This window comes from Cetorhinus maximus, chromosome 10 (genome assembly GCF_964194155.1).
Source record: "Cetorhinus maximus chromosome 10, sCetMax3.hap1.1, whole genome shotgun sequence".
NCBI lineage: Eukaryota > Metazoa > Chordata > Chondrichthyes > Lamniformes > Cetorhinidae > Cetorhinus > Cetorhinus maximus.
This window is the reverse complement of record NC_135888.1, coordinates 54,350,223-54,375,683: the sequence shown is the minus strand read 5'-3', so window position 1 is coordinate 54,375,683 and position 25,461 is coordinate 54,350,223. Positions and strand designations below refer to the sequence as shown.

Sequence of the window (25,461 nt, the reverse complement as noted above, 5' to 3'; positions counted from 1 at the left end):
TGAGCTTGGATTGAGCGGGAACAAGGTTGGATGGCCGCCCACCCCAATTTTATGTGACACCCCCCTCCACCCCCACGGGAAACATGCCCAACGGGGGCATGTAAAGGTCAGCTCAGGATGTTAGGAATAAAAGAGAAGGGTGGAATTTTGTCACTCAAAGGGTATGGTTCCAAAGAAGGAAGGACTGAATTGAACAGATGACTGGAATGCTCATCAATAGCCTTACTTATGGCAGAGTTTTACGATACCCAATTTTAAAAAAAATATAATTACTGCTAAATTATATAAGAAACTAGCTTCTTGGAGTCATTATCCCAAATTATGATCCTGCTGATGCTAGGAGTGGTTGTGTTTCTGGCAAAAAATAGATAAAGCGCTATTTACCATGCTTCTTTTATTTCTGGAACACAGTGGGAAATGGGACAATGCGTCACTGGTGCAGAAGGGGTGCTATTTTGAACTTTGGCTAAGGTATGTTGTTATAATTCTGTAGTGGGAGCTTTTCCTGTATCTAACCCATGCTGCATCTGCCCTGTGAGAATTTAATGGAGCTGTGTATAGGAAGCTTTACTCTCTATCTAATTCATGCTTAAACCACCCTGACAGTGTTTAATGGGACAGTGTAAAGGAAGGTTTGCACTATATCTAACCCATGCCATACCCATCCTGGAGTGTTTAATGGGGCAGTGTATTTGGAACATTATTTCGTATTGTTAGGGTCACTGTGGGGGAACCATAAACCAAAAGAACCAAATGTACTGAATGGCCCTCAAAAGAAGAAATTACGAACAAGATTTCACTTTTTATAACTATACAACACAAATAAGAACCAATGCAAGTTAAACATGAATTAACAGGCAAATGCTACTTCAAATCAAAAGGTAAAGTTCACTTTAAATAGTTGATACAACAAGATACGTCTTATACAACCACAAGCATTTCCCTTCAGCATGCATGCATTAAACAGCTACACAGTTCCATGGTATACTGTTCTTTATTCACACAGGGTAGGCAGGAGTAATATCTGACAATAACTTTCACAGAATTGTTACAGTGCAGGAGGCCCTTCGGCCCGTCTTGTCTCCACCTGCTCTCCAGTGCCATACTCCTTCCTGCGCTCTCCCACTAACCCTGCACATACTTCCTGTGCAGATAACACTCTAACTCCCCTTTAAATGCTTCGATTGAACTTGCCTCCACCACAATCACATTCCAGACCCTAACCACTCACTGCGTGAAAAAGTTCTTTCTCATATTGCTTTTGCTTCTTTTGCCAATTACCTTAAATCTGTACCCTCTGGTTCTTGATCCTTTCACAAGTGCAGACAGTTTCTCCCTATCCATTCTGTCCAGACCCCTTATGTTGAATATCTCTATCAGATCTCCTCTCAACCTTCTCTCCTCCAGGGAAAACAGTCCTAACTTCTCCACTCTATTTTCATAGCTGAAGTTCCTCATCAAAGGGACCATACTTGTGAATCTTTTCTGCACTCTCTCCAATGTGTTCACATCCTTCCTAAAATGCGGCACCCAGAACTAGACGCAATACTTACAAAAATTCAACAAAATCTCCTTGTTCTTGCACTCTATTTCCTACTCATAAAACCTAGATACTGTATGCTTTATGAACCACTCTCTCAACCTGTCTTGTGACCTTCAACGACTTATGCGTAAAAACCCAGATCCCTCTGCTCCTGCACTCCCTTAAGAATTGTACCCTTTATTTTATATTGTCTCTCCATGTTCTTCCTACCAAAATGAATCATCTCACATTTCTCCACATTGAACTTTATCTTCCACCTGTCCACCTATTCCACCAACTTGTCTATGTCCTTTTGAAGTTCTACACTATCCTCCTCACAGTTCACAATGCTTCTAAGTTTCATTCATCGGCAAATTTTGAAATTGTGCCCTGCACCAATAAGGTCTAGGTCATTAATATATATCAGGAAGAGCAAAGGTCCCAACACGGACCCCTGGAGAATTCCACTACAAACCTCCCCCCAGCATGAAAAGCATCCATTTAACCACTGGTCTCTGTTTCTAGTCACTCAGCCAATTTTGCTACTGTCCCTTTCATTCCATGAGCTATAACTTTGCTCACAAATCTGTTCACCTCCGAGCAAGGCATACTTCTATGAATGCTCTCTCCCTCATGTCACAAAATTCCTGATGGTGTAGCTTTTTAGAGTTCCTTTTCAACAGACAAACCAATAAGACCTCAGTTCACAGTTTGTCCTCTTCTGGGAAAAAACCCTAGCTCTTTAGTTAACCCGAGTTATTCACACAGCTTTCCAGGTTTAAGATCTTTTTAGCAAGTTCACACAATATCGCCAAGAACTTGTGTTTCATTTTCTGCCAGGTAGAAAAACAGACCTCTTCCTGTGAATGATTTGCTTTTCCATTTTCACTTCCACTCCCACCCACCAGAGTGTTTCAAAGGACTGAATTTTACTAGCCACCTAGGGACGGGAAAGTAGGGAGGTAGGCACATAAATTAGGGCGCTGTGCCATTAGTGGCGGGCTACTTATGCCCCCACTGTGATTTTACAAGCGGCGAGGAGGCATTGCATGCATCGCCCATCCTTGGCCCAATTGAGGCCCTTAAGTTCAGCTCTGATTAAACAGGCGGCAGGAGAGGCCGGTGCTCAACGTGCAGGTTTAACCTTGTGGGCTGCTGGCCAGTTAAAGGGGGGGATGCCTTTTGCTGAGTTCCCAGTGCCAATCAGAGGCCTCACCCCATAGTTTTGCCTCCCCACATCTACCCTCTCCATGCCCTGTTCAACATGCCTCCCACACCCCCTCACCAGGGCCTGTCAGCCTAGCCCCAACAACCTGAATGTCTGGGTCCATTGCTGAACACCACTTCCTTGGCCTACCTGCAGCACCAGCAGTAACCATCACTCCCACTGGCGCTGCTAGTGTGCAGAGCTGCTGGCCTCCGATTGGCCGGCAGCTCTAAGAGTTGGGACTTGCTCCTAGAGGCAGACAGAAGTCCTGTCTCATTCTAAAAAAAAGTTGCCACCTAAAAAATAAAAGCGGGACAAGCTGGCTAAGCAGAGGCAGGCCTGCCCTCAACATTTGCTCTGGCGTACAAAGAGCCCGCCCTGGAACAGTGTAGTGGGAGCTTCACTCTGTACCTAACTTATGATGTATCTGTCCTGGGAGTGTTTGAGGGGAAAATGTAGAGGAAGTTTTAATCTGTACCTAACCTGAGTTGTACAGGCCCTGGGGATTGTTTGATGGATTAATGTAAAAGGAATGTCATTCATTTAACAATATGTGCAAAGATACAATGGGATGAATAGCCTCTCATTGTCTTGCTCTATTATCCAATACTTGACCTGGGAATGAGAAAGGGTAGCTGAGATATGTAAACTATCCCATTCATTCGCACTAACTATCCTCATCCAATCCATACAAAAAAGACAAGCAAAAACTTGAAGGAGAAAAAAATCTGCACCTTTTTCTATTTCTCCTCTCCCACTAAAATGCTCATATAGCCACAGAACATTGTGCACTAGTACAATATAGATGTTCAAGAAATCTGGAAAGCACACATAGCCAGTGCACAAACAGTGATGAAAATTACTTTGGCAATATTATTTCAAAATCGCTCACAATATTTCCCAGAGAAAAATAACAGACACATCATAAACAGTCAAAATAACCACCAAAATTGGGATGTGTATTGTATTTGGGGTGAAAATGGCCACACAGCCAAGACAAGTGTAATTCATCATTTTTTTGATTTAATACCTAGGAAATATATTAAAATAATAAAAAGAATCCTGAAAAGCTCAGAATTTGCAGTGATAAATAGCACCCTGTGCCTTTATTGCATTATTTGTACAAACAGAAATATTGCACGGTGGATTTTGGCAGACAAGTGCGATTATTTTCCAATAAAAAGTTGCATATTAAATTCCAGCATAAAAGTGGGTGGGTATTACTTTCTGGAGCTTTCACTGCCTGCCTTGCGGCGGCAAAAGGTTTAAAACTTAACTTTAATAACAATACACCATTAGAAACAAAAAACTTGTTTCAAGTCATTTACGTTTTGTTGATATATATATAAAAAAATATAAAAATTGCTTTTCCTTTCTTATCGAACCAAATGACTTGACTGATCCACGATTGCATGCAACCACCAGGGACCAGAGTCAAGCTTGATTACACGTTTATAAACATTAGAAGCATACTCCTCCACAACCTAAGAGTTGTCAATTTGGATGAGTGGTAACAGATCAGCCAGTGGCTCAGATGTTAAGAAGGAAACAGCCAATTTCTTTCTTTGATGCTGAGCAATTGACAAACCTGGTTCCAACAACCCAATTCTTTATTTGTTTATTTTCTAAAACTCCTGTGATTTTCAGAAAACAATCAGAAAGGAAAGCTTAATATCCTCAGCTGATATCGAAATGCAAAATCCCTGATGGCCAAGGGGATCAGATAACTAGCCCTATTTTAGAGTGCACTTAAAAACAAAAACTATGCAAGCTAGACATTGGAAATAAAAATCAGGAAAGTGATGAAAGTGCGTAGGTCAACTAGTATTGGAGGGAACAGGGTTTCTCCAGAACCTCTACCAGAATAGTTCATCTCTGATGAATAGACACAGATGAAATGTTAATCTGTCTGTGCAGTTCCATTATTTTCTGCTCTTATATATTTCAAATTATCCAGTTCAGATCCAGTTCTCAACAGGTACTGATTAGTGTACAGAAATTAGTATACCTAACAAGCCAATTTCTGAGGGGAATTGAAGAAGTGGATCTCTATGGCTAATGGAAACAGATAAACAATGAGAGTCGTGAACCAGGAACGTGTAAAGAAAATAGGGACTGGTCTTTGAGCCAGATGCCATGTTTTGGATGAATATCCATTTTCCAATTCTAACATTTCATACTGCATCATGTATAGTTTTCCTAAATTATAGAGATTTAATAAGAATACAAATAATGTAACATCCCTCCAGCTTGGATGGAATAATTTTATTTTGGTTCCAATGCTAGTAGCTCTGGTTTGCAGGGAACTAAGACCAGCTTGTTCCCCTAATGCACCTGGGAGACTCAGACAGTGAGAGTTTCCATTTTGTGCTCTAATAGAGATGAGCAGCAATCAAATCAATCCAATGTTATGGCATGACTTGAAAGTGGCTCTAATTGGGAGGGGTCATTGGTGTAACATGATTTTTCCAGATTTTTCAAAATGTTTAATCTGGGTATCCCATGTTGATTGCAAACAGGTAAATGTATTTACTTAAAGAAGTCTGGCAAAGGTAGGAAGTATCTATTGGAGGAGGGGAACACAGTTAATTCACCACAGTGCGAGATAGCCTAGTCTTTCATGAATAAGCCTGAGCAGCTTGGTCAGGCAACTTGTCCCATTTTTTGCGATGGGGTGATTAGTGAATGGCAATCCCATGTACATGAATAAACCAAGTAAGGCAAAGCTTCTCAATAGCCTAGTGAGTATAAACAATTTCCGTTTCGGTATATGCAGACTACAGATTCAAAATTGCTGGGTCAATTGAAATGTTCACAGCTGAAATGGAAAAGTTTTTATTCTGTAATCAAGGAATTGGATCAAAAGTGAGTAACAGATATCAATCACGACAATTAATAGTATGTGGAATGGCCCATTTGCGTTCCGATATTCTTACATGTCTCAGGCTGTGATAAAATTGCTGATCTGACAAAAGGTGGAAACTGCTGCATCAGAATTGGTCTCAGTGTCATTGAAAGAGAAAAAAACAAAGCAACCAGAGCTTCAGTTCCTTATAAATATCCGGCTAGGGATGTTTATGTGTGGATATTGGGTGAGGGCAGTATTAGGCTTGGCTATGAGTCCCTGCAAGGTCATTTAGTCTAAGGACCATCACTATTTCAGTTGATACACGAAGGATAACTAATTGGGTGATGTGCCCGATCCAAGGTAAACAAGGATGCTGAGATCTGTAGCATCTCAATTGTTGCCTGCTTGAGATCAGCTAACTTGTGCATATGGGATCTATATGGTTGAGTATCAAACCGCACTTTACATTTCCTCACTGAGCCTTGGGAAGGGCTTCAGTGTCTTGTAAAAGGATGAGAATTCAACGTGTAAAACTTATAAAACCAGTAACAGTCTGAACACTATTTTATTTCCCCTTTCCAACAATTTTACCCTCCTCCCATTACTGAACATAATCTTGTATCATCACGAAAACAATACCCGTGTTCAAGTCACTTACAGTTTGGATATAATCGAATAACGAAGAATCTATCACTAACCTGTGTTCAGAAGGATCTTAATCATTCTCTAAATGAAATTTAACTTTCACATGCAAATTGCAGTTTCTGTAATCTCATGGAAGACAAAGTCACCTTGGGATACTTTTTTCTTAATAATATGCCATGTGCAATAATCTTGATTAATAGATTCTCCCTCATTCTCTAGTATATTAAGGTCTAGCTATAGGCTGCGTTTTTAATTTCCTCATTGAAGAAAATCTCAACACTCATCTGTGTCAGCTGAACACAGGGCAACACATTTCTTCCACTGTTTTACATTAGGCATACTGTGCTCTGGTTTGTTTCCGTGGCAAAGGCCTTTTTAACATCGACAGGTTGTCAGGCTAAATCTGTACCAGGAAGATGTGATAATGAGTTTGTCACTCCACTCCCATCATATGTAAACATATATAGGGACTGACATATGAGGAGAGATTGAGTCAGTTAGGATTATATTCGCTAGAGTTCAGAAGAATGAGGCGGGATCGCATAGAAACCTATAAAATTCTAACAGAACTAGACAGGGTAGATGCAGGAAGGATGTTCCCGATGGTGGGGGAGTCCAGAACTAGGGGTCACAGTCTGCGGATACAGGGTAGACCATCTAGGACTGAGATGAGGAGAAATTTCTTCACCCAGAGAGTGGTGAGCCTGTGGAATTCACTACCACAGAAAGTAGTTGAGGCCAAATCATTGTATGTTTTCAAGTTAGATATAGCTCTTGGAGCAAAAGGGATCAAAGGATATGGGGAGAAAGCGGGAGCAGGCTATTGAGTTGGATGATCAGCCATGATCATAACGAATGGCGGAGCAGGCTTGAAGGGCCGAATGGCCTACTCCTGCCCCTATTTTCTATGTAGGTACCCCGCTGGATGTCAATCCAATATTCAGAGATAAGAATTCTCAACTCTGCTCAACACCAGTATAACAATAATGAAATACTCACACCAATTTAACAGCTCCAACAGTAGTAGGTCAAAGAGGGGATTAGGACAGTACATTTCCTGCCTCAAGAACCAGCAGCAACTCCTTATTCCTCTAATGTTATCTTCTCTACTCTACCATTGCCGGTGATTCATTCATCTACAATGCACTAACCCCCCTGCCGGGCTTCCCCTGCTTTTGCACTACTCTTTGTGCTACAAAAGCCTTCTCAGAACCCTTTGGTACCTCACCCTTTGGTTCACTTAAAGGGTTTTTTAAAATTCATTTAAGGGACGTGGGTTTCGCTGGCTAGGCCAGCATTTATTGCACATCCCTAATTGCCCTTGAGAAGGTGGTGGTGAGCTGCCTTCTTGAACCGCTGCAGTCCATGTGGTGTAGGTACACCTACAGTGCTGTTAGGGAGGGAGTTCCAGGATTTTGACCCAGCAACAGTGAAGGAACAGCGATATATTTCCAAGTCAGGATGATGAGTGACTTGGAGGGGAACTTCCAGGTGGTGGTGTTCCCACCTATCTGCTGCCCTTGCCCTTCTAGATGGTAGTGGTCGTGGGTTTGGAAGGTGCTGTCTAAGAAGCCTTGGTGAGTTTCTGCAGTGCATCTTGTAGGTGGTACACACTGCTGCTACTGAGCGTCGGTGGTGGAGAGAGTGAACGTTTGTGGATGGGTTGCCAATCAAGCAGGCTGCTTTGTCCTGGATAGTGTCAAGCTTCTTGAGTGTTGTTGGAGCTGCATTCGCCCAGGCAAGTGGAGAGTATTCCACCACTCTTGAGTTCTGCCTTGTAGATGGCTTTGGGGAGTCAGGAGGTGAGTTACTCGCCACAGATTTCCTAGCCTCTGCATTTGTAGCCACAGCATTTATATGGCTAGTCCGGTTCAGTTTCTGGTCAAGGGTAATGCCCAGGAAGTTGATAGTGGGGGATTCAGTGATGGTAATGCCATTGAATGTCAAGGGACTGTCTCTTACTGGAGATGGTTATTGCCTAGCACTTGTGTGGCACGTAGGTTACTTGCCACTTGTCAGCCCAAGCCTGGATATTGTCCAGGTCTTGCTGCATTTGGACATGGACTGGTTCAGTATCTGAGGAGTCGTGAATGGAGCTGAATGTTGTGCAATCATCAGCGAACATCCCCACTTCTGACCTTATGATGGAAGGAAGGTCATTGATGAAACAGCTAAAGATGGTTGGGCCTCAGACACTTCCCTGAGGAACTCCTGCAGCAATGTCCTGGAACTAAGATGATTGACCTCCAACAACCACAACCATCTTCCTTTGTGCTAGGTATGACTCCAACCAACGGAGAGTTTTCCCCCGATTCCCACTGACTCTAGTTTTGCTAGGGCTCCTTGATCCCATACTTGGTTAAATGCTGCCTTGACATCAAGGGAAGTCACACTCACCTCGCCTCTGGAGATCAGCTCTTTTGTCCATGTTTGAACCAAAGCTGTAATGAGGTCAGAAGATGAGTATCCCTGGCAGAACCCAAACTGAGCATCAGTGAACAGGTTATTGCTAGGCAAGTGCCGCTTGATAGCATTGTTGATGACCCCTTCCATTGCTTTACTGATGATCAAGAGTAGACTGATGGGGTGGTAATTGGCTGTGCTGGATTTGTCCTGGTTTTTGTGTTCAGGACATACCTGGGCAATTTTCCACATTGCCGGATGAATGCCAGTATTGTAGCTGTGATGGAACAGCTTGGCTAGGGGCGCAGCAAGTTCTGGAGCACAGGTCTTCAGTAATATTGCTGGAATATTGTCAGGGCCTATAACCTTTGCAGTATCCAGTGCCTTCAGCTATTTCTTGATATCACGTGGAGTGAATCGAATTGGCTGAAGACTGGCATCTGTGATGCTGGGGGCCTGTGAAGGAAGCCGAGATGGATCATCCACTCGGCACTGCTGGCTGAGATCGTTGTGAATGCTTCAGACTTATCTTTTGCACAGATGTGCTGGACTCCTCCATCATTGAGGATGGGGATATTTGTGGAGCCTCCTCCTCCATTGAATTAATTATCCACCACCATTCACGACTGGATGTGGCAGGACTGCAGAGCTTAGATCTGATCCGGTGGTTGTGGAATCACTTAGCTCTATCACTTGCTGCTTTTGCTGTTTGGCATGCATGTAGTCCTGCGTTGTAGCTTCACCAGGTTGACGCCTCATTTTTAGGCATGCCTGGTGCTGCTCCTGGCATACCCTCCTGTACTCTTCATTGAACCAGGGTTGATCCCCTGGCGTGATGGTAATGGTCGAGTGGGGGATATGCGAGGCCATGAGGTTACAGATTGTGACTGAGTACAATTCTGCTGCTGCTGATCACCAACAGCACCTCATGGATGTCCAGTCCTGAGTTACTAATCTGTTCGAAATCTATCCCACTTAGCACGGTGGTAGTGCCACACAACACGATGGAGGGTATCCTCAATGTGAAGAAGGGACTTCGTCTCCACAATGACTGTGCAGTGGTCACTCCTACCGATGCTGTGTTAGAGGCTTAAATGCCTCATGAACAGTCACTGGAAATAGCAACAGAAAAGATCTGCCATAATCAGTAATCTGTTAGCTGAGTTGGTTAGATGTCTGGAGTGTGGAGCGGAAAGATACCAACAGCATGGGTTCAATCCCTGTACCAGCTGTTATAGTTCATGGAGGCCTGCCTCTTTACTTTGCCTGACACTTGATGTGGAGTGGTGCCCTTCAAGGTATAGAATGTAATGTCTCTCTCTAATAGAAAGAGATTATATCCTCCGTGGACTACGGCTAAAAGATCTGGATACAAGGAAAATGCAGTAACCGAATACAAGAGCCACAAAACTACTGCTTGGCTTGGGGTAAAAACACCTTTTCTGATACTCACCATTTTTTACTCAAGGAACCCTGCTACAAGAGGCACATTCTACCCTCAGAGAAAGTTAAAAATAGGACAGCTAGATTGAGGAAAGATTAAGGGCAATAGATGTATTAGAAAATAGGTGTTTTTTCAGATAATATTAGTTCCTGAAAACTACCTAGAAAAATGGGATCCCAGAGAGATGTCCAACATCATTAAGGTATAGCTTCCTCGTGTAGGTTATAATCCTGCAGAACAGACCATCCCAGGGAGGTACTGGAAGCAGGGGAGGTTAGGCCAGCAATGGATACATCTTGATAGATGGGATATTGAAAGGTGTTAGAATCATACATCTCAAGATGATGTGTCTAAGTTTTTCATCTTGCACTCATCTTGTACAAAATGGAAGGACATGGCATGATCTGGACATTTTGGATGCTAACCTGGGATTTTTTTTGAAGAAAGTCATAAGTTCACCTTGGAACTGTCAACAAGCAGGCCTCTTCCAAGAAATTACCTGGCATATATGGTACTTGAGGAAGATCTGATTGTTTGTTTTGAACAACAATCATTTTAACTGATAGAGAAACAAAAACTGAAAAGGAAGGTTGGTAACTTGCTGGAAATCACATGAGTGAGAGAAAAAAAAATTAAGTTGTGAACCTGCTGGTTTTTGAAGGCAGTCTTATTGGGGAACTAGCTGAGGTAGGAAGGCTACCCTAACTGGCTCTCTCTCTCTACCTTTCCTAGAATTGTGTGTTGCTATCAACCTGTAGCCAAAGAACCCTAATCTGAGTGTAACTAGTCTGCATTTGAACTTGCAAAACTGAGACCAGTTGGTGAGAACCTCCAAACATCCACCGGGACCAGCACACACGAGGGAACTCCTAGTCAACAGCGTCTTATCCTTTATATTATAATGCCCCATCCTCCAAAGCCCATCTCTGCAGAAAGACTCTATCAGTTTGCCCTTTGTTTGTCTGCGTGTGTGTCTGTGTGTGTGTGCTAGTGGAATTCTTTAAGAAGAGATAGATAGTTATACTTCCTGATTACAATTGTGTGTTAGCCAGTACTTCCAACTTGTTAAAAGAAGTTTTGTTTAAAAATAAATTAAACATTTGGTAGTACAGAACTTGAGTATTGCTGAAAAAGGAGACATATCTAAGCTTTTCGCCTTGCACTCATCAGGATACTCGCAAGAATACCAATATAAAGGGGAAACAACAATTTATACTATATGTGAAGAGATTGCTGTTTGGTTGGCAAGTGACATTGTCATGGAGAAAGCAACACTGACGGTGACTGACAAGAATCGTTTGAAATTTAAACCAATTTAAACCCTAATTGGTCAAGGCATTTCCCTGAGGAATGAACCAGCGAATGGCTGTCACTTATTTTGTTTGGCTGAAACAGGCACAACATATGTACATGTTCTTGCTGTCTGCAAAGAACAGGATGCTGTGTATTAATATATATAGCTTCCAGTACATGCAAATGTACCACATTGCAAGCCCGGCTAACAATCTTACCTTGGTTGTCAGCATAATTCTTAGCACACTGAGGATTATTTAGCAAATGTTGTCCAATCGTGGAATCATATCTAATGTTGGACACTGTGTTTTGAGTTTTGCAAGCAGGGGCTGGTTGGGTACTGTCCGTACCCTGCACGTTGCGAACTGTGGCTGGGATATGTTGTTTGATACGATCCGTCAGTCTTTGGGACGTACGGCCTACATGCCTAGCATCACACTGGCACTGAAATGCGTATGCCACATTACTCATTTGTGTGATAGGCAGAACGTCTTTTTGGCTTGACAGCAGCATCCCGTTCATGGCGAATACCGCTCATGTTGCTGCTGCATAGTCACAGCATGAAACAGCTAGCTTCACCTGTTCTCAAGCTTTTGAGATACCTTGCCCTTCCAGGGTAATCTGAGGTAAATTGGGCACTTTTCACAGCCGAAAGTGATGGCCCTAGGCCCGTTCATGAGTTTGCGTAATATATGTGATATATGATTGCATTGTAAGATAAATTGGGATCTCGCGCAGGATTTGAAATGCAGACAGCAGGTGATTGGATACCAAATAATAATTGGTAAGGGTTAACAAGACGGAGACCAGGGGCAGAATCTTTTGCCTGTTGGGCAGGTGAAGGGGTAGCGGGAGTGGGCACAGACCCGATCAGTGCCACCGATCGGATCCACGCTGCCATTTTACATCGGTGGGCCAATTAAGGCGCTGTGCACTCCCTGTGCAGGCGGGGTGGGGGTTGTCTGAGTCAGGAGTGCGCTCTTCCGCCCACATGCGCACGAAAGAGCGCAGAAATCTCCCTTGGGTACCTCTGTGCCTCAAGGAGACTAGTTTTAAGTCCAAAAAGTTTAATAAAGTGGCGAGAAAATTTTTATGACATGTCTCCTCATGTGAAACTGTCACATGAGCTGGGATATGTGCATTAATTTCAATAAAAAGTTTTGTCAAAATTTAAAATCATTCATGAAACCTCATCCCGCCCGTGGTTGGGGTTCCATGAAAAATGCGGAGGCCACCTGGGCTCTTCGCTTGCCCGCCAACACAAGGTTGGACGGGTAGCTCTGTTAATGATTTTAATTGAGAGTTAAATGGCCTTAATTTGTGCAAACCCTCCCAAAGTTTGAGGAAAGGGATGTAAAGGCATTCTTTATTTCGTTTGTAAAGGTGGCTAAGCAAATGAAATGGCCAAAAGGAATCTGGACATTGCTTATACAGAGTAGGTAGGTGGGTAGAGCTTATGAGGTATATGCATCGCTGCCAGAACAAGTACCTTTGGATTATGATGCAGTGAAAAAGGCTATTCTGAACGCATATGAGTTAGTCCCTGAGGCATACAGGCAGAAATTTCGGAATATAAAGAGACAGGGACAGCCTGGACAGACCTATATTGAGTTTGAGAGGGTAAAGCAGAGTAATTTTAACCATTGGATATGGGCTATGGGCATTAAAGGCAGAGACAACATATGAAGCTCTTAGGGAAATAATTCTCCTGGAAGAATTAAAAAATTCACTTCCTCCAGTGGTTGGAGCCCATGTTGAAGACCAGAGGAGCACAACAGGCAGCTGAAATAGCTGACAATTATGAGCTGGTCCATAAATCCAAACCCTTTTTCCATCATTCCCACAAACCCGAGAAGGATAGAAGGTGGGAAGGTAAAAGGAAGGCAAGTAGCCAGGGAAGAGAAGGGGCAGCTGGGAATTCCCTGGAAACTCCTGCTTAGGCGAAGGTGCTGAGGGTGGAAATGATAATCGAAGGCCTCAGTGTTTCCAATGTAATAAGATGAGACATGTTCGTGCAGGGTGCTGGAAGGTGTGTGGTAAATCCATGGGACTTATTGGGGTACCTAAGGGTGAAGCAGGAAAAGGAGCCCTGACTGAAAGTACAACAGATCGATTGTAGCGTTAACTGCATCTGTGAAAACGAGTGTGAACACTGCTGTGAGTTCAGGAGAGGTGAATGAGATACATGAGAGTTGGAAAGAATTTTTGTTGAGAGGAAAAGTAACCCCTTATTCCTCAACTGAGACAGCTAAACTTATAATCATACTATGTGATATGGGGGCCATTCAAACACTTTTGCTGGGGAAAGGCATATCTTTTCCACCAGAGAGCACGTGAAAAGCCGAAGTTTTAGTCAATGGTATTGGTGGCGAGTATATACCCGTACCTTTGTACCGGGTGCACTTGGAGTGTGAACTGTTGTCTGGGACAGTGACGGTAGAGGCTGTTCAGCGGTTACCTGTAGATGGAGTTGATTTACTCCTGGGAAATGATTTAGCTGAAGCAAAGGCTTCTCCCATAATTACAGAAAGACCAAGTGAGGTTAAACAGATAGAGCAGTTACAGGAAATGGTTCCAGGAATTTTCCTTTCATGTGTGATGACCTGAGCAACGGCTAAGCAAAGTCCATCATTGAAGGTCAAAGTGATACCGCAGACAGATATTTCGCTGGCTCAAACTTTCTTTAAATACTTTGATAATCTGAAAGAGACATTTAACAAATTTACTTTAATTGGGGCTCTCAACAAGTTGATCCAGAGTTTAAGTAAGAAAGCAAATCAGCCCAAACTGAAGCTAAGGCTAAAGAAGCTCAAGAACGTTATTATATTAAAATTGGAATTCTAATGAGGGAGTGGAGACCTCCTCACAGACCTGCAGATGAGGAGTGGATGCTTGTTCATCAGGTAGTGGTACCACCCAAATATCGTGGAGAGATATTATGGATAGCACATGAAATTCCTATGGCAGGACGTGCAGGGATACAGAAAACTCAAGCGTGGGTAAACCGGCAGTTTTACTGCCAGATCTTCATAAGGACGTGGTACAGTTTTGTAAAACGTGCCAGATGGTAGGAAAACCACAACATGGAATCAAACCGGCACCCTTAATTCCCATACCCGTTTTTGAAGAACCACTCAGTAGGGTGTGTTAGTGGACTGTGTGGGACTGTTACCAAAAACGAAAGCAGGACACCAGTATATCCTTACCATTATGGATATGACAACACAATTTCTAGAGGCTATCCCTTTAAGGACAATTACGGCTAAAGTAATGGTACAGAAGTTAACCTAATTTTTTTTACTCGATACGGATTACCAGTAGAGATCCAGTTGGATCAAGGTTCCAATTTTATGTCTAAAATATTTCCGAACATAATGAGTAGTTTGGGTATAAAACAGCTAAAGTCCACAGCATATCATCCACAAACACAGGGAGCTTTAGAGAGGTACCATCAAACCATTGGAAGTTCCCTTCCAAGTCACTCATCATTCTGATTTGAAAATATATTGCCGTTCCTTCACTGTTGCTGGGTCAAAATCCTGGAACTCCCTTCCTAACAGCACTGTGGGTATCCACATGGGCTGCAGCGGTTCATGAAGGCAGCTCACCACCACCTTCTCAAGGTGCAATTAGGGATGGGCAATAAATGCTGACCCAGCTAGCGAAGCCCACATCCCATGAATGAATAAAAAAGAAACTGCCAAAACAATGATTAAAGCATACTGACATGAATATCCCCATGATTGGGACAAAGGACTGGATTTTCTCATATTTGCTACCCAAGATTCACCAAATGAATCTACTGGCTTTAGCCCTTTTGAATTAATTTACGGACATGAGCTAAGAGGTCCTCTGAAATTAATCAAAGAAAAGTTTTTAGGAGAGAAGGATGGAACCTCTATGTTAGATTATGTGTCCATGTTCCAGGAACGGCTCACGGGAACCTGCAAAGTGGCTCAAGAACATCTTCAAGTTTCTCAAACAAAGATGAAAGATTGGGCAGATAAGCAAGCTTTGACCCGAACATTACAACCAGGGATTGAAGTGGTGCCATTACAGGGGGAACCTCTGAAAGCACAGTTCAGTAATCCATACAAGATAATTAAGAAGGTTAGTAAAGTAAACCACTTGATAAATACCCCAGATCGTAGGAAAAAGAATCAGCTTTGTCACATCAATATGTTAAAATGATACCAGGGAGAAAGATAGGAAACAGCAGGTACGTCAGGTTGTAAGTACAGTAGAGGACAAAAGAGACAGTGAGAGTGAGGTAGAAGGAGATTTAAGACAGTTCACAAATTGAACCTCCTACGATCTGGTTAGCTAACACTGAAATATTAGGACAATTAGATACCATATTTTCATTCTTAGAGGTGGAACAACGAGAGGATCGAATGAGGTTATTTACAGAATTTAAAGGGGTCTGTAAGGATAAACTAGGGTCTACAACTTTAGCCACACATGATGTGGATGTAGGGGAATTTTCTCCTATAAAGCAACATTCTTATTGTTTAAGTCCAGAGAAAAAAGCACAAATGACAGCAGAAATTCAATATGTCTTAGAAAATCACCAAATTGAGCCTAGTCAAAGCAGTTGATGTTCTCCAGTAGTGTTAGTGCCTAAACCTGATGGGTCAACCAGGTTCTACATAGACTATAGGAAGGTTAATGCAGTAACAAAAATAGTTTCTTAACCAATCCTTCATCTAGAAGATTGTATTGACAAGGTTGGGAGTGCCTTGTTCCTTACTAAGATAGATTTGTTGTAAGGATACTGGCAGGTACCTTTAACATCACGAGCGAAGGAGATATTGGCTTTTGTGATGCCAAATGGGTCATACGAATGCCATTTGGGCCAAAAAATGCTCCAGCCACTTTCCAAATACTAATGAATCAGGTGATCACTCATGTTCGGAATCGTGTGGTCAATTGGATGATGTCTTGGTTTATAGCAACACATGGAAAGACCATTTAAAACAATCGGAAGCCTTATTTAAACAATTACAATTAGCAGTCTAGTAATAAACCTTGCAAAACGTGAGTTCGCAAAAGTGCAAATAACTTATTTAAGGCATATCGTGGGGCAGGGACAAGTCTTGCCAAGAACAGCGAAGGTATAGGCATTGATGGAATTCCCTGGCCCTAAAACTAAATGGGAAATCATGAGATTTTTAGGAATGTGTGGTTTCTATCATAAATTCGTACCAAACTTCAGCACAATAGCGGCTCCACTAATGGATTTATTACAAAAGAAAGCAAAGCTGGTATGGTCAAAAGAGTGCCAGACAGTCAGCTTTTGAGAAGCTGAAAGCGACTCTAATGAACCAGTATTAGCCGCCCCTAATTTCGCTAAATCCTTCAAGCTGGTAATCGATGCTAGTGACTTGGGGGTGGGTGCAGTTTTATTTCAAGAAGATGAATCGGGCATGGAGAAGCCAGTGGGGTACTTTTCTAAAAAATTAAATTGGCATCAAAAGAGATACTCTGCAGTAGGAAAGGAAACCCTGGGATTGTTACTGGCTCTTAAGTATTTTGAGGTATATATCCATCATGGCTGTAAAGGAACATTAGTATATATTGACCATAATCCTTTGGCCTTTGTGGAAAAAATTAATACTCAGAATGACAGACTGTTCCAATGGAGCTTGCTAATACAGCCTTATAACTTAAAAATTGTTCATATTGCTGAAAAAGGTAATGTAATTGCTGATGCATTATCAAGAATGTAATTTTTTTATAATTGTCTGGAAAGCAAGAAAGTCAGAAAACTGAACAGATTTTGTATAAGGAATGGATGGCTGAGTGAGCACATGTTTGAATTCTGTTTATATTTAGTACATATCTTTGACATTTGGAAATGGTGTTTCATCTCTTAAGGGCTGTGATACCCAGTAAAGGGTTAACCTAATAAGAACATGTCAGAAAACAGCTAATGCAGAGAGATGGGCATGACCAGGGACTGCTGATCACATCTCTGAATGATAATAAGCTTACTGGAAACTATTTAACCACAAGATGTGGTGTTTGCTGTGATATTATACTCTAATGACATCACAACAGAATTGATCACATTTGGAGCTGGAGGTGTCCTCACCACGAGGTGGGGCCCATTGTGTCCAGTTGTGAAGAACAACACAAGAGATGAGTTAACAAACCAGCAGAATGGGCCCAAGAGATGAGTTACTCAACCAGCAGAATGGGCCCAAGAGATGAATTAATCAACCAGCACGATGGGCCCAAGAGATGAGTTACTCAACCAGCAAGATGGGCCCAAGAGATGAGTTACTCAACCAGCACGATGGGCCCAAGAGATGAATTAATCAACAGTGCAATACCACTGATAAATCGAATTCCAGTGGCTGCGGTCATGCACGAAGAATGGAGGATAAAAAGAAACTGAAGGCCGGGTGAGGCAGGAGAACCCAGCACCAACACTCCAGAAGCAGTCCCGAAGTTGGACTTCGTGAGCAAGTACCCTGCCAGCAGGCTTGATCAACCTGAGGACAGACGGGTAATATCACACATATAAGAGAATATTTGGTTAATGTAATTGGGATATTTAGTGATAAAGCTACCTTTAGTAAAATAAAGCATTGTGATTGTTCAAATGGTAACTTGTGCGTCCTGGTTGTTACTCGACACCACTGGCAAGCGCGTAGGGCATGTTAGACACGGGTCAACAGGGCGGAGACATGTTAGAATCATATCTCGCAAGACTGAATTTTTCTTTAATATGGAAGTACACGGCATGATCTAGATATGTGGATACTAACCTGGGATTTTTTTAAAAAAGGTCATAAATTCACCTTGAAATTGTCAGCAAGCAGGCCTCTTCCTTTACGGTACTTGAGGAAGATCTGGTTGTTGTGAACCACAATCACATTAATTGTTGGAGAAAAAAAACTGAAAAGGCAAAGGTTGGTAACTTGCTGGAAATCACATGGGAGAAAGAAAAAAACTGAAGTTGTTAATCTGCTTTTTTTTTGCTTGTTTTGAAGGCAGTCTTGTTGGGGGACAAGCTGAGGAACGAAGGTTACCCTAACCTGCTCTCTCTCTCTCTCTCTCTGCCTTGCCTGAAATTGTGTGTGGCTATCAACCTGTAGCCAGAGAACCCTAATCTGAGTGCAACCAGTCTGCATTTGTACCTGCAAAGCTGAGACAGTTGGTGAGAATTTCTAGACATGCACCGGGACCAGGGGAGCTCCAGGTCCAAACCCTGCAGATTTAATCCTTGATTTTATAACGCCCATCCTCCAGAGTCCATCTCTGCACAGAGACTCTATCTACCTGTCATTTGTTTCTCTGTATGTGTGTCTGTGTGTGTGCTGGGGGAATTCTTCAAGAAGAGATAGATAGTTATGCTTCTGGATTACAATTGTGTGTTAACCAGTGTTTGAAACTTATCAGAAATTTTGTTTAAAAATAAATTAATCATTGAGTTTTTTGAAAGAAGCCTGGTCAGAGTCTCTTTTCTTCTGGGTACTAGAAGTATAGGGACACAATTGGTCATTCTGGTGAGAAAATTAAACATTTAAATTAATGGTATGGCCTGTGGAGTAGTGGGGCTTGATAATTCACGCAGTCCTCCCATCCCAGTTGTAACAAAGGTATCAGAGCTAAAATGGGATAAGAAGGTTGTGATCTTTGGGATCGAACCAGTGGATGGAGATGCAGTCTTTTTCAGTTCTGTACAGTCAAGTATACCTGTGAAGGTCATGGTGGATGCTGAACTCATTGTGCTGTATCCTTAACCTAGGAACTGCTGCTGAACACTGCTGATACTTCCACTACCTGACTTATTTTTAACTTTTATTTCAGCTCTCCAATATTGTTTCCTTAGCCTTTTGGATGAAGTATTGTAAGTGATCTCATGGAGGATTTGAGCTCAATACAGTCTATTCTGTTTCTTCTGATCTATATACTTCAGTTGGGTTAGAATGTGACAAAGGCTTTTTGTCACCCTTCATCATTTACTTCACCCCTTGTGATTTTTTCACAGTTCAAAAGGCATATAATTTTCCTCATAATTTGGGAGTAAGTTTCCTTTTCCTAGACTTTTCAATTGGGAAGGGAAAATGAGTGGGAGGGAAGCATTTGCAAGGGGAGCTGCTGTTTTCTTGCTGTACCATGCCAATTGTTGTGAAAGTCTACACAACTCTAACCTTTTCTACCACAGCTGCACAGTTACATCAATAAAAAGGATATCCAACAGACAGGTCGTTGAGAAACTGCAGCGTTCTGGAAATCACAAGCTCACTCCTCCCCCAACATTTTAGGTTGTTGACACTGTAAGAAAAGGGATATTTATTACTCGAGCATGTATAAATATCTAATGCTGAAAACTCTCAACAGAACTGGGGGAGCAACAAACCATTTATTCTCTTTCTTTATCAAAACCACTCTCCGTTTCCTGTGTAGAATAGATCAGGAACAATAGTCAAAAAATCTTTGCATATTTTTATGTTTGGCGCTACTTCAGTTTGAAGGCAGACATCCACGCACTACATTCACACATTTTTATTGCTAATGTTAGTTCCTTATTCTGATTATAGACTCAGGCTATGGATGGAATTTTCTATACCCGCTGGCGTAAGGCATGTTTGGTGGTATGAGCGGACATTATGGTGAGAAGGCCAAAAATTGGTTTCACGATGGCATGAAACCAGTTTGCAGTCGTCCGCTCTGCCCATCAATGGCGGGCCACGTTTCTCGTCATTGGGCATCGGGAACCTCATTGTAATACTTCTGCATATCATTATAATCCCAGCTCGCCGGAATCATCCCCCCATCCTGGATCATCTGACCACGTTGGCGTGATTGCACGCTGACATATTTCACAACAGCATGTATGAGGCATACACTTGGCAGACTGCAATTCGAGGAATATTGCGCAGCGCTTGCCAGGGTCTCCAGTTGGACTTCAAGGTTGAGGCGCTGCGCATTCAGGCTGGTGCACAGGCAAGTCACCTTTTCATGGCTGGCTGACAGTGCTGTGCCGAGGCAGGGGCTGCCCTGTGGTCGAGGCGACTTGCTGGGGGCAAGGGCAACACTGCGGTTGAGGTGACTTGCCGGGGTAGGTGGGGAGCAAGGACTGCTCTTCGGTTGAGGCGACTTAAAGCAGATGAAAATAGAAAAATATAGCGTTATAAAACCATTTTTATATTGAAAAAGACTATTTACCGAGTAGACTTAAACCCCAAGATAAGTTTAAAAAGACTGGCAACAGCATTCTTAGTGGCCTTCACAGCAGCTCTGATGATGGCTGAACATTACATAACTTCTCCTCTGCACCCTCTCCAGTGCAATCACATCCATCCTATAATGTGGCGATCAGAACTGCACATAGTACTCCAGCTGTGGCCTAACTAGCGTTTTGTACAGCTCCAACATAATCTCCCTGCTCTTATATTCTATGCCTCGGCTAATAAAGACAAGTATCCCTTATCTACCTGTTCTGCTACCTTCAGGGATCTATGGACATGTACACCAAGGTCCCTCTGATCCTCTGTACTTCCTAGGGTCCTACCATTCATTGTGTATTCCCTTGCCATGTTAGTGCTCCCAAAATGCATCACCTCACACTTCTCAGGATTAAATTCCATTTGCCACTCACCCTGCCCATCTTACCAGCCCATTTATATCGTCCTGTAATCAAGGCCAAAATTTTCCATTTGGTGGGCGGGTGGAGCAGGAGCGGATGCGGACTTGATCGGTGCCCGTGATTGGAGCCGTGCCGCCATTTTGCGCGGGCGGGCCAATTAAAGCCCACCCAGCGCATTTCTGACTCCCGCGGATAGCGGGAGTGTGCAGGTTGCAGCAGACACGCACAGGCCACCGGGTCCAATGGCGACCCAGCAGTCTGTTTAAAAGAAGGCCTGGCAGCCTCCTGTAGGCTGCTCGCAATGGCCGCCTGGAGTTGCAACCGCAGGGGGTCTGCTCAGCAGGGCATTCTGGAGGGAAGGGCAGAGGAGCAGGGCAGGCTAGCGGGGGGCCAATGTGCCCCTCACTTTTCTGATGATTGCCTTGCTGCCCTCCTCGAGAAGGTGGCAGCACGGCGGGAGGTGTTGGTCTCCCGGGATGGGAGGAGGAGGACCCCCCACATGACCAAATGTGCATGGGAGGAGATGACGGAGGTGGTGAGCTCCCGCGATGTGGTGCGATGCACCTGGATCCAGTGCTGTAAGCGCTTCAATGATTTGTTGCGCTCTGGAAGGGTGAGTACCATGTTGGCGTTGGGCATTTAACCCAGCAGGTAGCCTTAGCCTTTGAGGGTTCCCCCCAACCCACCAAGTCTTACTGTCATGACTGTATTGAATCATGTTGGGCATTTCTCGTATGCTGGGTGGGCAAGAAAATAGTGCCCATGCTTACATCAGCCTGAGTGGTTCATGAGGAGATGGGTTCTCCCCCGCACCATGTGTTGCTCTTAGTCACACATAACTAGAACCATAGAAAAGTTACAGCACAGAAGGAGGCCATTCGGCCCATCTTGTCCATGCCAGCCCGAGGACACCCAGGTGCCCTTTCTAATCCCACCTTCCTGCGCCCGGCCCATAGCCCTGCAGCTTACAGCACTTTAGGTGCAGATCCAGGTACTTTTTAAAAGAGTTTAAAGTTTCTGCCTCTACCACCAACTTGGGCAGCGAATTCCAGACACCCACTACCCTCTGCATAAAAAAGTTCTTTCTCATGTCCCCCCTACACCTTCTGCCACTTATCTTGAATCTATGCCTCCTGGTTCTAGTATTCTCCATCAAGAGAAACAATTTTATCCTGTCCACTCTATCTATTCCCCTCATAATTTTGTACACCTCAATCAAGTCATCTCTCAGCCTTAAAAACAAAAAACTGCGGATTCTGGAAATCCAAAACAAAAACAGAATTACCTGGAAAAACTCAGCAGGTCTGGCAGCATCGGCGGAGAAGAATAAAGTTGACGTTTCGAGTCCTCATGACCCTTCAACAGAACTGAGTAAAATTAGGAGAGGGGTGAAATATAAGCTGGTTTAAGGGAGGGGTGTGGGTGGGGGGTGGGGGGTGGTTGTAGGGACAAGCAAGTAGTGATAGGAGCAGATAATCAAAAGTTGTCACAGACAAAAGAACAAAGCGGTGTTGAAGGTGGTGATATTATCTAAGAGAATGTGCTAATTAAGAATGGATGGCAGGACACACAAAGTACAGCTCTAGTGTGGGGTGGGGTGAAATAAGACTAACAGGGCATATAAGGTATGAACTTAAAAATAATGGAAATAGGTGGGAAAAGAAAATTCTATATAAATTATTGGAAAAAACAAAAGGGAAGGGGAAGAAACGGAAAGGGGGTGGGGATGGAGGAGGGAGTTCAAAATCTCAAGTTGTTGAATTCAATATTCAGTCCGGAAGGCTGTAAAGTGCCTAGTTGGAAGATGAGGTGCTGTTCCTCCAGTTTGGTTGAGCTTCACTGGAACAATGCAGCAAGCCAAGGACAGACATGTGGGCAAGAGAGCAGGGTGGAGTGTTAAAATGGCAAGCGACAGGGAGGTTTGAGTCATTCTTGCGGACAGACCGCAGGTGTTCTGCAATGCGGTCGCCCAGTATGCGTTTGGTCTCTCCAATGTAGAGGAGACCGCATTGGGAGCAACGAATGCAGTAGACTAAGTTGGGGGAAATGCAAGTGAAATGCTGCTTCACTTGAAAGGAGTGTTTGGGCCCTTGGACGGTGAGGAGAGAGGAAGTAAAGGGGCAGGTGTTGCATCTTTTGCGTATGCATGGGGAGGTGCCGTAGATGGGGGTTGAGGAGTAGGGGGTGATGGAGGGGTGGACCAGGGTGTCCTGGAGGGAACGATCCTTATGGAATGCCGCCAGGGGGGTGAAGGGAAGATGTGTTTGGTGGTGGCATCATGCCGGAGTTGGCGGAAATGGCGGAGGATGATCCTTTGAATGCAGAGGCTGGTGGGGTGATAAGTGAGGACAAGGGGGACCCTGTCGTGTTTCTGGGAGGGAGGAGAAGGCATGAGGGCGGATGCGTGGGAGATGGGCCGGACACGGTTCAGGGCCCTGTCAACGACCGTGGGTGGAAAACCTCGGTTAAGGAAGAAGGAGGACATGTCAGAGGAACTGTTTTTGAAGGTAGCATCATCAGAACAGATGCGACGGAGGCGAAGGAACTGAGAGAATGGGATGCAGTCCTTACAGGTATGCTTGCTTGTCCCTACAACCACCCCCCCCACCCCCCACCACCTCCTTAAACCAGCTTATATTTCACCCCTCTCCTAATTTTACTCAGTTGTGTTGAAGGGTCATGACCTCTCAGCCTTCTTTGTTCTAAGGAAAATAACCCCAACCTATCCAATCTCTCCTTGTAGCTACACTTTTCTAACCCCGGCAACATTCTTGTAAACCTCCTCTGCACTCTCTCCAGAGCTATTACGTCCTTCCTGTAATGTGGTGACCAGAGCTGCACATAATACTCCAGTTGTGGCCTCACCAGTGTTTTATGCAATTCCAACATTATATCCTTACTTTTATATTCTATACCTCTGGCAATGAAGGAGAGCATTCCATCTGCCTTCTTTTCAACCTTGCCTACTTGAACTGCTGCCTTCAGGGACCTGTGTAATTGTACGCCAAGATCTCTCACTTCATCTACCTCTCTTAGTATATTCCCATTTATTTTGTAATCCCTGTAACTGTTTGACCTCCCTAAATGTATGACCTCACACTTCTCTATGTTAAAATCCATCTGCCACTTTACCGCCCACTCCACCAACCCATCTATATTGTTTTGGAGATTATGGCTATCCTCTACACTATCCACTGCTCGGCCAATCTTTGTGTCATCTGCAAATTTCCCAATCGTGCCCCCCACATTCACGTCCAAATCGTTAATATATAACACAAACAGCTAGGGTCCCAACACCACTTGAGACAACTTTCCATTTGCAAGGGCATCCATCAACCATTACCCTTTGTTTCCTGTTACAAAGCCAACCTTTAATCCAGTTTGCCACATTACCCTGAATCCCAAGGGCTTTTACTTTCCTAACCAATCTGTCATGTGGAACCTTGTCAAATGCCTGGCTAAAATCCATGTACACAACATCCACTGCACTACCTTCATCAACCCTTCTTGTCACTTCCTCAAAGAATTCAATCAAATTTTTGAGGCAAGACCTTCCTTTAACAAATCTATGCTGACCATCCTTGACTAGTCCATGCCTTTCCACATGACAGTTAATCCTATCTCTCAGGATTGATTCTACTAATTTGCTCACCACCAACGTAAGACTAACTGGCCTATAATTGTTTGGCATTTCCTTTGATCCCTTTTTAAACAATGGAACTACGTTTGCATTTCTCCAGTGCTCCGGTACCTCCCCTGTATCTAGTGAAGATTGGAAAATCATCCTCAGAGCATCTGCTATCTCCTCCCTGACTTCCTTCAGCAGCCTTGAAAACAATGCATCTGGCCCTGGTGACTTATCAACTTTCAAGGATTTCAACCCTTCGAGTACTTCCTCTGTCTTTATGACTATCCCGTCCAGTATATTGTAGTGTTCCTCCTGGATTACTATATCTACATCTAGTCATCTACTACTACTACTAGTCTGGGGGCAACCTGCAGGAGATGCAGCTAGGTGCATACTCAGAACTCCAACACATGTCCTCTTCATGGTGTTGAGATTGTGGAAGGGGAGCCTCAAGGTCTCATGGCTAAGAGCCGTCTGCTGCCCTCGACACTGCACCTAGTTGCGCCTCTTTGCTATGGGAGCTAAGACCGTGTGTTTCCTAAAGTGATGGACGCAGAATATGTCCAAGGTGGCCGTTGGCGGGGGAGGTTGGGAGCAGGCATATTATCTTTGAGTGACTGATCAGTAGTAGCGTGGAGAGGAGGCACTGAAGGCCTGATATGGGCCACTGTGGTTGGGGTGCAGCGTGTGCATCCAGAGTCCATGTGCGATTAGCCGCAATGAATGATCTTTGTTTTTCAGGAGAAAAATGCTCACAATGCCTGTGAGCGTTCGCGGACTGGAGGCGGCCAGGCCCAGCTGATGATTTTGAGCCGATTTGAGCAGGAGGCCCTGGAGCTTGAGAGGCGCCATGCACCCAGGTCCATAGGA

The 25,461-nt window shown here is 43.7% G+C and overlaps 1 protein-coding gene across 1 annotated transcript in view; it reads right to left on the bottom strand.

Moving 5' to 3' along the window:
• Positions 1 to 25,461, bottom strand: part of LOC144685323 (ran-binding protein 17-like) — a 947,082-nt gene that overhangs the window by 419,878 nt on the left and 501,743 nt on the right. The window contains exon 16 of the mRNA XM_078549733.1: positions 19,568 to 19,648. Within this exon, the coding sequence (XP_078405859.1) occupies positions 19,568 to 19,648 (81 nt within the window). The remainder of the gene's footprint in view (positions 1 to 19,567; positions 19,649 to 25,461) is intronic.